Genomic DNA, 15,223 nt, shown 5'->3' on the forward strand with positions numbered 1-15,223 from the left:
GGTGTGTTGGGAGGCACGACATTAGGTAAAGGCACAACAAATAGAAAAGCTGTCATGCTTTTGCACTTACAAGAAGTATGCAAAGTATACAATAAAATGTCTATTTAAGAAAAATAATCAATAAAAAACATTAGTGAAGGCCTGTGTGTGGCGTACCGCTGCAAGGATCCATGCCTGCCTGGTTTCCAGTGATGTGGTGCCAGTAGACGGAGCGGGGCAGGATGGCTGTGGGGGTGCAGGGGTAGGAGCCCGGCTCTGAACCCACAGACAGCAACTGAGAGGCATAAACACACACATTGAAGAAACTGGACTGTATATTAGTTATTTCTATTCAAGTAGCAGAATATCGACAAAATATTAGTATGAATTTTGTTTCACTGCACTACTGAAGCATATTCACAGTAAGCTTCATAATGTGTTTTGCTAGCACTGATAAGAAAGCTGGATGGATGGGGCTGAACTCCAGGTGGAACGGCATGGAAATGTCATGTCATGACCAAGATTAACACGGTCATCAGCAACATGGCATTGTGTTATTATCCTGGGAAATGTGTTTTACCTTTGACTGTGCACTACTGAGGAACTTAATATGCTCATGAAAAATGTGTTTAAAACATGTACTCACTATTTGGAATGTAATCCTTCTGACTATAAAGCTGCTGTAAACTGTTATGGACCTTTGGAGCTTCTTTTTTTTTGCCACTTGGGGGCAGCAAGCAAACTAACACTTAATAGCATCTCCTATTAAAGAAGAAATGTTATTAGCAAACAGTTGTTGTTTTTTAATACTTAAGACACAGAGCAACATTAGCATTTATTTAGAGTTATATATTTAAAGGCAGTGGGGCAAAGTAACTAAGTAGATTTACTCAGTGTTCAGTTATTATGCTCCAAATATCTGGAACAAACTCCCAGAAACCTGCAGGTCCACTACAACTCTTACTACTTTTAAATCCAGGCTGAAGACTTTTCTTTCTTTGCTTTTAATTGAACTATTCATATCTCACACTGCACTGTAAGTTTTAGTCATGTCTTTTATACCTGTGTTATTATGTTTAATGTATTATCTTTGCTTTGACAGTTTTTAAAAATGCCCTTGTATAATGTGTTTCCGCTGCACTATTTCTTAATGCTCTTAATGTCTTTCATTTTCGTAAAGCACTTTGAATTGCTTTGTGTTGAAAGGTGCTATAAAAATAAACTTGACGTGCCTTACTCAGGGACTTTACTTTAGTACAATCGTTAAGGGACTTGTACTTAGCTGGACTATCTTAATTTGATGCTACTGTGTACTTCTACCCCACTACAGTTCAGAGGTACATGGTGTACTTTTGTATTTAATACCTTTAGTTACTTCACAGATGTAGATGAATGATGTGAAATCTAATCAAGTGTTAAATCAGACTTTAGTTCCACCTGGAGTAAATTCACAAGCTACCCTGCAGTATACAAAGTCATTCAAACTAGCTGCACCTTTACCAGCTTTGAGAACACTTTCATGATCAATCATTATAAAACATATCATATATATTATTCTGAAATGGACCAATCTGCACAATGACTACTTTTACTGTTGCTACTTTAACTATATTTTGATGCTTCTTTTACTTGAGTAACATTTAAATGCAGGACTTTTACTGTAACAGAGTATTCCTACACTGTCAAGGGGTGAACTCAGACTCATGAACCCAAATGCACAACTCAGACTCAGAGGGTTGCAAAAATAAAGTACTTTACTGGGTAATTTCACAGTAACAAAACAGAGTACAAAAAATCACTCTTTCGAGGAACAACTAAAATACTTCCATATGGAGCTTTGGAACAAAAAATAACAAACATGGCACAGGCTTGAGGGTACGCAGGTAATTCGAGTCATGAGAAGAGACGAACTGGCACAGGACAGGTGTAGACTAAGACAATATATACACATGAGGTAAGGGGCACAGGTGGAAACAATCAGGGCGGGGTAAACAATCACAAACTCAGGAGACACAAAGGGGCGGGGAGCACAGTGACCTGAAACGAGAGGGAGAATGACTTTTCAAAAATATAAACAGGGAGGCACAAGACAAAGGGACATGACAAAAGCTAATTTAAAGAATATAACTTAACAATAATCTTTCGAGACATGACATACAGTGTGGTACTTCTACTTTGAATTAAGTACAAGATCTAAGTACTTGTTCCACCTCTGTTTAAAGGGCTTTATTATGTTATGCACAGCTAGAGTGTAAATATGCAATGACAAACTCAAGTCACAGGCTCCTTCAACAATGCAACATAAACATATTTAACATTAACTCTGATTTGTGTGTGTGACTGTGTGTGTGTGTGTGTGTGTGTGTGTGTGTGTGTGTGTATGTGTGTGTGTGTGTGTGTGTGTGTGTGTGTGTGTGTGTGTGTGTGTGTGTGTGTGTGTGTGTGTGTGTGTGTGTCTCACCCTGCTGTTTTTCTCTATTTCCAGCAGGACCTTCTTGTGCTGCTCAGCTATAGCCAGTGTAGAGGAGTGGACCCTCTGGTAGATCTGCTCCCCCTCTCTGGTCTGGAAGGTGTAGAGGCCTTCCCCGCTGTCACATATCCTGCACATGACAGCAACTCAGTTTGTTTGCAAAAGTCAGTAAATATATATAATTACAATAAATTGCCTTGTGTTGAAAGGTGCTATAAAAATAAACTTGACGTGCCTTACTCAGGGACTTTACTTTAGTACAATCAAATGCCTGTTAATGCCTGTAAAGCAGCTACATTCAAGAGACACATTATTTGGGAGTGAAGCAGTAACACACACACACAGACAGAGGGCTCTGCTGCTGCTCTGGTTTGTTTTAGACGACACACACACACACACACACACACACACACACACACACACACACACACACACACACACACACACACACACACACACACACACACACACACACACACACACACACACACACACACACACACACACACACACACACACACACACACACAGGGCTCTGCTGCTGCTCTGGTTTGTTTTAGACGACACACACACACACACCCACCCAGCCACCCACACACACCCACCATCACCCACCCACCCACACACACACCCCCACCACCCACTCACACGCACTCACACACACACACACACACACACACACACACACACACACACACACACCACACACATCACACACAGCCACACACACCACCCACACAGTCACACATAACACACACACAACACACACAAACACACACACACCACCACACACATCACACATACACACACACAACACCAATCAGAGCTCATCAGGTTTTAAATCAAAGCGGAGCAGAATTAAGGAGGTCCTGACCCGCACTGATTAATTGTCTCATAGCCTATCCAATCAAGATCAATATATATAGAGATAGAGATATAGAGAGAGAGTATATAGAATAAAGTAGAGAGAGAGAGGAGAGAGAGAGAGAGGTATCCTTTGATGACCGTCAGCTGACTGACAGCTGCACATGCACATACTTTAGTTTGTGAGGTCCAATAAAGCGCATAAACACACACTGTATACGTATACACGTGTTATAACAAAGGATGTGTTGTCCCTGACTCTGAAAGTGTGGGGGGCCATGATGTATGTATTCTGCATTGATCTGGGGAAGGAGATTGATCTGACACCCCCGCCATCTCATCCCAGTCTTACCTTCCAGCCTCGAAGGTGAAGCGCGTGGCGTCGCGGCCGTAGCGCCGCAGCGAGCACAGCGGCCAGGTGACCAGCTTGGTGCGGGGGTTGTTGATGTCCCACAGGTAGATGTTCTCGTGGGTGATCTGCATCATGCACTCCCCATAGATGTCCAGGTTGGGGCAGGGGAGGAGGAACACGTTGAAGCGCTCTGAGGAGACCAGAGAATGATAGGACCGTCAGGGACTGAGGTCCGCTGGCATTACTCCAGCTCTTAAAGATTATATAGCCTCAATTATAGAGGACTATACATTCTGAAAAAGAGAAGAGGACACGGAACCAAGCAAAGCGCTCAGGTGATTTAAACACGGGCCCCAATATGGTCAGTGTTGGAAAGTAGTAGTAGGCAAATAGTAACATTTACTAAAGTACTGTCAAATTGTTAGGTTATTGTACTTTACTTTACATTTCATATTACTTTATATGCTTACTTACAAATCCATTATACACAACCTGACAAGCACAACATATATATGATGATGAACATGGTGGAACCTTTAGCAGCTGAAGAGCCAGAGACCAGAGAGTGAACATTCATCAGGCACACACACACACTCAGGTGGATGACTGTTGTTCTGTTTGCTGGAAGTAGGCAAATAACTGCTAAAATGTTCAACAAATGTATATAGTGATCATATGTCAATATGTAAAAGGGGATGTGTTAAGGCAACCAAGTCTCACAAAAAAATGTGTGATAGCTACGTTGGTCCACAGGGCACAGCATAGTATGTCAACAAAAATCCCTCTCAAATTGTGACATGGCTAATTAATGTTTTCCTATACATTTCTAATGGCCAGTGCCCATCCCAGTGGATGTGTAGGATCTATATTTTGATAGATATTACGAAGATTATTTGAGGTCTCACCAGGAGAACGTGTATATACTACGTATGTAAACTCGTATAGAGTTTGCTCTGCACGCACCAGGGGCGGTTCTAGGGGGGGGGGACAACGGGGGCCAGTGCCCCCCTAACACTGACTTTGGACCCCCCTGTGGCCCCCCTGAAATGAAAAGTTTATGATTAAGCGATTTCTTGGCTGACGGAATAGCTTAACTAACGTTATTTGTCATTCTAGTCGGACCCATTAGAGCGTAAACACTGTAACTATAAGTATCTGAAATAAATATGTGAACTGAAACAAATACCAATAACTGTATTGCATTGTTTTCTTATGCGCCATTACTTCATAGTGTGTTTGTCTTTTTCGTCCTGCATTTATTGTGCCCCTCTCAGAAAAGAACTGGCCCCAGCTTGGCCCCCCCCAGTCAAATTGGTCTAGAACCGCCACTGGCGCGCACCCCCTGAAATTGTGAGATTGCTACGTCTTTCCCCCAATTAATTTCTATTGGTCAGCGTCCATGTAAAGTCAATTGATTGGTTGTGTACAATGCTTTTGTATCTTCGATTCTGAGAAACAAGTATTTTTTTCGGAGATTTGGATAGCTACTACCCATAATCCTCAGCTACCGTTGTGTAGGGGAGGCGTGTGGCGCAGTGGATAGAGCATTGGTGTTCGGATCAGGGGGTCACAGGTTCAAACCCCACTGCAGTCAGCATGTCGTTGTGTCCCTGAGACACTTCACCCCAAATTGCTCCTGTGGGGATTGCCCACAGTATTGAGTATGTAAGTCGCTTTGGATAAAAGCGTCTAACATGTAACATGTAATGTAATGTAATGTAATGTAATGTGTAGACACCGCCAGTCCTCTTTGTTTGACAAACCTCGCGATTAGTCAACAAGCTCGATGATTGGATGTTTTAGTGGCGGTGCACCTCAGGAGTCGTAGTTTATAGATGAGAGTAACACCTAAGTCACTTCCTGGCGAAATTACGGCCCTGCCCACTTTTAGGGGAAGACATTCGCTGTAATTTGAATGCCGGTAAATACAGATTCTGAAGTCTGAATCACATCAAATACAATTCAGAAAACCTTTTTTTGGCCAATGATGATGGTCTGACAGGCAAACCATTAAAAAATGGCACTGGAGATGATGCGTCAATTTATAGTTTAATTTAAATCAATAGGGAACACATACAACATAATAATGCATCAGAGCAAACGGAAAATAATAGTTTCTTCATGTCCTATGCTGAGTCATAAATTGCATCTCAAACAACAAATAAATCCAGAGTTACAGTTTCTTTACTTCCTCTAGAGAAAAGAGGACAGTAAAAGAAATGATCTGATTCAGAAATCAGTTTCAGTGTCAGCCTGCTGCCTGCCACTCGTCCAGCAGACCGACCGCACATCCCCTATTTATACTGTATTGAACACCATTAAAATTACAGCGAATGTTTTCCCCCAAAAGTGGGAGGGCCGGAATTTCGCCCGGGAATGTGTTACTCTCATATAAATTATATGAAAAACTAAATGTTTTGTAATCAAATAATAATCATACTTTAATCGGCGTGTGATTGCTTTTCTCTTTGGAAGTCATCACATAAATGCATTGTAATACACGGTTCGGCTGCAATAAATATTACACATCTGCCGTAGTTCTCTATTTATAGAGCCCTGATCAGAAGACCTTTGGACAAACGGGAAGAACTGCCGCCGAAACTGAATACATGACGTGGATCATAAATATATCACCAATTAAACAACATCTTCAATTTCTCTTCACACAATACGTCTCCTTGCAGTATCAATACTAATTCGGCTGACTTTCATATTTGATTAAATCGGTAGATAGGCGTTTTAAAAACCTTATCACAACACCTACCAAAAAGAAACTACAGACACAGTGTTGTTTTGCATCATGATGCACAGCTGAATTGTAGTTTTGAAATATATTGTACATAAAGGCATTTCCTATCATTTAATTGTATTCAGATGTTATTAGATGTCTACTCTGAAACACTTTGTTACCAAGGTCTGATATTAAAGTTTAAAATTAAAGTTTATGATCATTGTTATGACTGTGTATTCATGTTATGTTTGTATCTCTGTTTAGAGATCCATGTACCATTTACTTGTAGCAAACATAACGTATTGATTAGCACCTTAAGGGGGCGGAAGAACCTTTCTGTCTGTGATGTTTTACAAATCAGATATTAATTTGTTCAAAACTGATACATTTTAGAGTCAAATGATATGTTCAAATACATAAATGAAGGACCAGGTACACTGCTGTCCTTTCTCTGCTAATGCCACTCAACAGATCTCTCTTAGACACCATGCTTCATTTGGCCTGCCACCCATGGAACGAGGAGGTGAAGTCTGAACCACTGTATGCAGTGCAGCTAGCAGAAGGTTCAACAGTACAGACAGATGTTACTCTGCTGCTCCTTCACCTGTGTGTTCACACTGCACTCCAGCTGCCAGGAGGTCAGGCTCCCCCAGACTGATGTCATTCAGACGGGTGCCCAGACACTCTATAGACAGGGTCTTAAACCAGTCCTCTGCTTCCAGCTCTGCAGGGGGATAGAGGGGGAGAGGGTGAGGGAGGGGGGGAGAGAGAGAGAGAGAGAGGGATGTATATAGTTCCAAGCTGAAAATGTCATTAATGGTTCAATGATTTGGAAAAACTATGTGTCATTATTACAGTATTAATGGAATAAAGCGAGTTGAATTTGAGACAGGGTCAGATGGTGAAATGAAGGCCTCTTCTACCCCTGTCTGGCCGGGTGTTTGGACTATGTGAAACAGTTACTGCTGCGCACGTCAGGTGTACAGCTCACAGCTTAACACTGGGCTAAGGAGGAACACACATCTACATAATAATAATATCAACAACCTACTGCCTTTTGGATAGAATTGTCATTAGGATTATGAAAGTTTATCCTTGATGTTGGAATTTCTTGGTGAACAACAATCAGGTGGACTGAGCATGCTACAACGCCTGTGAATAGTTACAGTGAAGTACATAGTAACTACTGAATAACAGGCTAAGGATTTTTGAGCCACCAGTCTCTTGTAATAGAGACAGCTTCACATACACAGGGGATAAGATGCGTAAATGGTCCTGGTCGGAATCAAACTGTGTCCATCGCAGCAGAGACTGAGCCACAGTACATCTGCATTTAAAGTTGAATATAAGTCTAATAAAACTAATTCTAATGACAGCAATGAGTGCATCGACAGTAAGAATACACTGTGTTTGTATCCGTGTCACACACATGATGTGTGAAATGGTACAGATAAAAACACCAAAAGGGATTATGTTTTGTGAGGTGAATGTTCAGGGTGAGTTTGGGGTCCATCCCTGACAGCACAGAGCTGTGTGTGTGTGTGTGTGTGTGTGTGTATGTGTGTGTGTGTGTGTGTGTGTGTGTGTGTGTGTGTGTGTGTGTACATTACCTGATTCACAGGTGAAGGTGCGAGAGGTGTCGTCTGTGAACACAATGGCCACTGCCTGTCTCTTGGTATCTCGAGGCAACCTTGTGATATTCTTGACATTGCTTATCTCTGTCACCTAGGTAACAGGTGGAAAGCAAAGTCGTTAAAGTGGTTATCAAGACTTATTGTTATTGTTTAATTAATGTGAAGACACCTCAGTTAAATAGCCTTAAAATTGGATATCTATGTTTAGGATGAAATGGTGACTCATACAGGGGTGGAGAGGAGTCACTGACACCTAAAGATAATTGTACATGTATCATTACACTACATTTATTAGCATGGCTTGATGTGTAAAATGGTGAGGAATAGAGTTTAAATAAAGCAACAGTTGGTAATTCAATTTTTTTTTTAAATAGTTGATCAGAGTTGATATATTACTATATCCTGACACTTGTGAATGAGAAATCTAAAAGCATCTGGAAGATTCCATGCAGCCGAAGGAAAGCTGATCAGTGTGTCTGGGACCCGACCACCAAAGGCAGACCAAGCACTGTCTCTCTGCCAGAGCAAACAGGCAGGCAGTGACAGAGGTGTCTTTATTTATGATCAGCGCTGCCTAGTTTGACAGTTTGATCGGAGTTCTTGAGCAGTGTACACTGCACTACACTCCTCTGCTGTGATTGGTTGTTTTCCACAAGGTGGGATAGGAGTACTGGGGGGGCAGAGGTAGTATCTTTATTCAGATTATCTGTCTGTGCACTACTGTCTGGATATAGAGAACGGTAATGATCAAAATATGTTTTGATTCCTCGAATAGAACTCTATTCATTGATGATGTGAGGTGACTTTCAGTCGGAGCACTTCCAAGGATTAGCCACTTCATTGTTTTTTATGGAATAACACTTTAATGTGTAAGAAAGAGAAACCTTCTGTCAAACTGCCTACAGATTCAAATAATAAGATAGAGCAAAGTCACTCTACAACTCGGCTTTCATTCATTTCACTGTGCCTGTCAACTCTGTCAACACGCACGTACACACACACACACGTACACACACACACACACACACACACACACACACACACACACACACACACACACACACACACACACACACACACACACACACACACACACACACACACACACACACACACACACACACACACACACACACACACACACACACACACACACACACACACCTTGGGGAAGGCTCTGATGTAGGCAGACTTCTCATCAGGGTATTTCTCCAGACGACGAGGTCCTTTGCTCGATGACTTCTTGAACACCAGCCAGCAGCGTCGATAGATCTATAACAAGCACACACACATTTAGGATAAAATGTATTACTACTACTTTTCTATTAAGATGTATAAATACTCCAAACCCTACCATTAGAACACAAATAAGTACATAAATACAAACATGCACATAGGGATTATTGGAGGTCAATGCCACTACTGTGGACCTTCTGACATGATGCAATGCGTATTTATTGTTTTCCTTATTAAAGGTGGGGTAGGTAAGTTTGAGAAACCGACTCGAGATACACTTGTTGTTATATTCCATGGAATGCTCTTAACATCCCGATAGCAATGAATATCTTAAGTGCTTTGACAAAAAATCCATAACAATTTTTAATCTGTGGAAGCCGTAATACTGTAAAAAGTACGACCAATCATTTTAGCCGGCCCGGCTAAAATAACTGGATGGCCTACCTGCCTGTCAGCCTTCCATCTGTGCACAAACTTATCTCGTGCCCTCATTGGTCATGTGCGCGTTCGTGTGTGTTGGAGGAGGGGCTCTGTAAGGAAGTGGCAGATTTTTTCCGGCTGTGTATTTTCAAATTCTAGCGCACTCGAGCTGGTTTCTCCAAAATGACCTACCCCACCTTTAATGATTCATTTGTATATCATTATATATACATATTCTCAATAATAATTGTGTTTGAGTGTGGTGTGGGTTTATGGGAAGATAGAGATAGCACCACAGTGGGACTTGTCCAGTGAATAAGAAGTGGCCTGCAGCTCTTTCTGACAACATGACATGTCCTCTAGTGATGTCTCAGAAAACACTACAAACCAACAAACTGAGCTGAGAGGCACACAAACAAAAGGCAACCTTTATTTAGAATCTAAAGTGAAATAAACTCATTTCTTTATCCCCCACTTTCTTATTTAAGTGAAGGGATATATACAGAGCAGGACAAGATGCTGATCTAACAGATGTGTTATGATTGGCATAAATATGCTACATTTATTTTTAGCAAGGGAGATGACTGATGTGTACTTTTTTAGAGCAGTTGATATATGTGACATTTCTTAGTAAATAATTATTTTTGGCTGTTCACACTGCTGGACAGTGACTCTTCCTACAGTGTGTGAAAAGAGAGATCTGAAAGATGCTGCTCAGTATTAAAATGTCACATTTTACATTTTCAAATCCATTGTAATCTATACATTCTATTGTAATGTCTGAAATAATCCTGTTTTTGAAGACACATTTTTTCATTAAAATGACTCAGAACACATACATAAGGAGTTCTAAGAAATAATAATGAATCAATTTAGTTGAACTACAGTAAAGGGCAAGTGGGTGATAAAGAGGAAAATCAGCTGACTTGTGTTTGGAATGGCCATGTATCCATTAAAGTGCCGACACAGCACTAACGCCATGCCCATGTAAAAACATCATCTCCTCACACTCTAATGTGAGCAAAGCCCTCTGGAGCGAGAGGAACTCCAAACTGCTGCACATCAATTCATCTTTGAAGATCTGAGAAGGGAGCAATTAGCACTTTCCACCCCCCCCCCGCCCTCTCTCTTAAGTTCACTGAGCGCTCCTCAGTCTGTCTGCTGAGACCCGCCTACTTCAAACAGGAAGGAGAGGAGGGATGAAGGAGAGGAGGGTTGAAGGAGAGGAGATGAAGGAGAGGAGGGAGATGGAGGATGTGCTAAAGAGAGATAGTAGACATGAAAGCAGAAGGGATGTTCACCGAGTAAAACTATGACTTCCACCACACATTAATAAATACAATATGACACATATTTAAATATTAATCTTATGAAAAGTGCTGATATACGTATCCGCTTCAAACAAGCCCCGTTTATGAGTTGGCTCCTGAACTGATCCTGGTGCAGCTCAGTGATGGGATTTCAATAATCTCACTAAGCTTGAAAAAGATATATGATAATGAAGTGATCTTGATAACAAAAATACATATTTTCCACAGTCCTACTTTACCAGAAGAGTTTGATAAAATGATATGAGTTTAGGGATTCATAATGATCAATAGAATGGGAGGCTATAAACAAGTTCATGGGAAATGAGAAGGATCAAACGCAGCCTGTAAACATCTTAACAAGAGGAATAAACGCTGATATATCCTGAGGTCCATCATTCATGCGAAATCAACATTCAACACTCAGAAACCTTTACACAGAAAACCGACAGAAAACGGTTTGCCAACCCCAGAAATCCAAATGAAACCTGACTGACCTGCAATGTTAACTATTACACTGCGATAAGGACTCCAAACAAGCACATGGGAGCGATCTGGGCTGACCTTTGGTTTGTGGAACAACAAATAGGAAAAGTTCAATAAGATATAAAACAGGGTTATATCTCTCACAGGCTCAGCCCTCTACTGGACCCTATAGGTACTACCCTCTATGCAAGCATTCACCTACTGAGATTTCTATAGACGTAGCCGGCCCCGGGGCGGGCCTACCTGAATGTGCGCGCATCTCACCGTATAAAAGGAGGCCTCGCCTCCTGACTATCATCCCTTTCTCTTCAGCGAGCGGGCAACATCTGAAGCAGAGATAAGACGTTTGAAAGAAGAAGAAAGAGTTATCATACCTCCAGGAGACCAGGGCCTGTCCTTCGTGCCCTGGCTTAAATAGCGGGCGCCGATCCCCACCACCTCTGCTTCGAGTGTTTGGGGGACCAGGATATGGCCGAGGCGGTGCCATTCACGTTCGCCATTCCTTCCGGGTCCGGCATCCATGGAAGTCCACCGCCCAGGGCTGTACTCTCCCTGGATGTTGATCATGGCGGCGGGTGTGTGGGCTACTCGCTCATTGCTAGAGATGCCCCCGCCTCACAAGGTCAGAGCGATTATTGGGCTGCAAGGCCTAATAAGTAGCTTGGTCCACGGGCCTTGCCTCCGCCCGGGACGAAAGGGCGAATCCCGCCTCCTCCCTGTACAATGCACAGATCACTACGTTTTCTAATAAAAATGAGGTTGATCTGTATCCAAATCTAAGTGTCTTTTGTTTCCACAAATGCTACACTTACACACAATGTTAACCGTACAAATTCCCCATTCGCTGCCCCAGCTGTAGCTCCTGTAAAGGAGGTGACTAGTGGGCATGCGCAGATGAGAGGGATGAACCGCAGGGAGTGCTATCTAAAGGAAAGCGCTATGCGGGTACAGGGACATTATGGCCGGCGTATTGCTGTCAGAGAACACACTACGCCTAGAGCAAAGACTCCAGTTAATGCAGTTTACCGTAGTGGTAAAGGCTGCATTATGGTGCAGCGCGCGCTCACACAAGAGCGTGAGGCGGTGCGTTCAGGTACCTCAGTAAATAATCGGCCCTTTCTGTGTCAACCCTCTATGGGCAAATCTTCCATTCATGGGGAGTTTTGCGGCGGAACGGGTCACCAGAGAGTATCACAGCTTCATAGCTGCGGCCCCACAGCTGAGGGCTTGTCCATTAACACAATGTTATGGGGAATGGAAACTCAGCTGTGTACTAATAGGGTGGATGGACAGGACGCTGAAACGGGGCTATTCACTCCAGTTTTGCAGCATCCCACCTCCTTTTATGGGCATGCGAGAGGTAAATCTGTCCTCCCAGGAGGAGATGGGTTTCCTCTCAGCGGAGATTCAGGCTCTGGTGCAGAAGCAGGCTGTGTCTGTTGTGCACCCTCAGCACAGAGAAAAGGGTCTTTATTCCATGTACTTCCTGGTTCTCAGGAAGACAGGGGAATTCAGACCTATTCTAGATCTCTGGGGCCTGAATCGTCATATTTCCTGCAGGAAATTCCGCATGTTAACTATGAAACAGTTACTGGGCTTGTGCAGCCAGGCGATTTGTTCACCACCATCGACCTGAAAGACGCGTACTTTCATGTAGAAATGGCTCCAGAGCACAGAAAGTATCTGCGTTTTGCCTTCCAAGGGATAGCCTACGAGTACAACAGGCTGCCGTTCGGCCAGTGGCGACTGGTCATTAGGGGCAGGTGGGGCACAGCCCCACCTAGTGTCAGCAGAAAGTATTACACATAATGATTACAAAAAATGCAAAGAGATGCAAAAAAAGAAATACAAAGATATATAAAATATATTTTAAGGTCATGTTTAATCATCTGATTCGTCTGTACATTGCTGTTTTAGTCTGTGTTCTTCTAATTAGTGTCTACAGTGCCGTTTTGACCCATGTGGGACAAAACCTGACCATGCCCCACCCACTCACTGTCAAAGTGAACGGTGACTGTAAAAACTACACTGCGCATGCTCAGAGTATTTTTCAATGTAATGTGTGTGGCAAAAAAAAAGAGACCAAAGGGGCACAGAGCTGCCATCCCCACCATACGTCATCTCAAATCATTCAGAGCTGATTGGCTGTAAGTACGTGTAACGCGAAAAGTGTGCTGTGTGAAGAGGAGACGAGAGAGCTGCAGTGACGCGTCCTAAAACCAGGAAGTAAGCTGCAAAAAAGCAATGAGGTTTCTACATACTGTAGGATTTTAGAAAATAGCTCGAAATAAGATCTGTGGGAAACGTACCTGTTAGATAAATGCACGTTTTGTTCAGCCGGATAATATCCACATGTCTACCCTACTTTTATAATTTTTTTATCATAAATCTATCGATTAGATTTATGATAGACTTTTGAAAGTACAAGACGATAAGGAGGACTTTTACAAAAAAGTAATAGAAATGTTTGTCCAGAAGGATAGGCAAATGGACTTCATCTTCAAGTCAAGGTAAGACCGCAATTTTATTGAAAATGGGATCTTACTAAGAGAGAACAATTCAATATTTAAATGATAAAATTACATTTTTTGGGTACCCTTTTGTTGAACTGTCTGTTTAAAATTAATCGAAGCATCAGACAAAAAAAGCTTTTGAAAATAATATTATATTTTGGTTTAGGTCAAAATATAATATTTGTAAACCTGAAGAGTCAGTGCCAGTGCCTCAGCAGCCATGAACCTCACTGCACGTCACTGCAGAAGCTTATATATAGACATCTACGTTTTTTGTGCCCCACCACTTTTGTACTTATAAAAACGCCACTGCGTTCGGCTATTCCCTATCCCCACGCACATTCAGCAAATGTGTGGCCACAGCGCTTCAACCACTGAGCGCCCACGGCATGAGAGTTTTTCTTTTACCTAGACCAGTGGTTCCCAAACTGTGTGCCGCGGCACACTGGTGTGCCGTGAGGCAAGTTCGGCTGTGCCGTGGGATTTTGTGACAACCATACGTTATTATTGCAATATACAACTACACAAAAATAATTATTTTTAATTTACTATATCAGTACTTTGTATGCACTCATTTCATAATACAGAGGCAAACTCTATACCTAAAAACAATTCTTTTAATAAAAATCCTCACGGAACCCCATATTTCGCAGGTAACGCAGTTGCAGGTGGGAATTATACGACCGTGACACATCAAAGGCTGAAGGACAACATTATAACAAAGAAACACGCAAGAGGGAAAATGGAGCACTTTCTTGTGCGGAGCAAACCACCAACCACCAGTGCAGAGATTGCCGAAAACCCACCACCGAAAGAAAAGAGGAAAGAAACTGTCAGCAGACAGTATCATGAAAGTTACCTGTCTTATGGCTTCAGTTGGACCGGGGATGTCAACAATCCTCAGCCCAAGTGCGTCGTCTGTCGGGAGAAGTTAGCTAATGCGAACATGGTTCCAAGCAAGCTGAAGAGGCACTTGGAAACCAAACATCCCTTCCATGTTCAGAGAAACTTGGCCTACTTCAAAAGAGCGCGGGATCTGAACCAGAGGCAGCAAGACCGTTTGTTGGATTGTGTGAAAGTGTCTGAAAAGGCAATGGAGGCTAGTTACATGCTAGCGGAGCTCATTGCAAAGCAGAAGAAACCTCACACAATAGTGGAGACACTCATCCTCCCCGCTTGCAAAAAAATTGTAGGTATCATGCTGGGTCCAGATGCCGCAAATGAGCTATCC

General features: G+C 42.4%; 1 protein-coding gene across 2 annotated transcripts in view; it reads right to left on the reverse strand.

Moving 5' to 3' along the window:
* Positions 1-15,223, reverse strand: part of dok4 (docking protein 4) — a 134,117-nt gene that overhangs the window by 3,976 nt on the left and 114,918 nt on the right. For both annotated transcript variants that reach the window (XM_034140972.1, XM_034140971.1), the window contains exons 4-9: positions 9,195-9,302; positions 8,007-8,121; positions 7,001-7,120; positions 3,666-3,855; positions 2,441-2,579; positions 157-274 (exon numbers count right to left, since the gene is read on the reverse strand). In XM_034140972.1, the coding sequence (XP_033996863.1) occupies positions 157-274; positions 2,441-2,579; positions 3,666-3,855; positions 7,001-7,120; positions 8,007-8,121; positions 9,195-9,302 (790 nt within the window). The remainder of the gene's footprint in view (positions 1-156; positions 275-2,440; positions 2,580-3,665; positions 3,856-7,000; positions 7,121-8,006; positions 8,122-9,194; positions 9,303-15,223) is intronic.

Source organism: Trematomus bernacchii, unplaced genomic scaffold (assembly GCF_902827165.1).
Source record: "Trematomus bernacchii unplaced genomic scaffold, fTreBer1.1, whole genome shotgun sequence".
NCBI classification, from domain to species: Eukaryota; Metazoa; Chordata; class Actinopteri; order Perciformes; family Nototheniidae; genus Trematomus; species Trematomus bernacchii.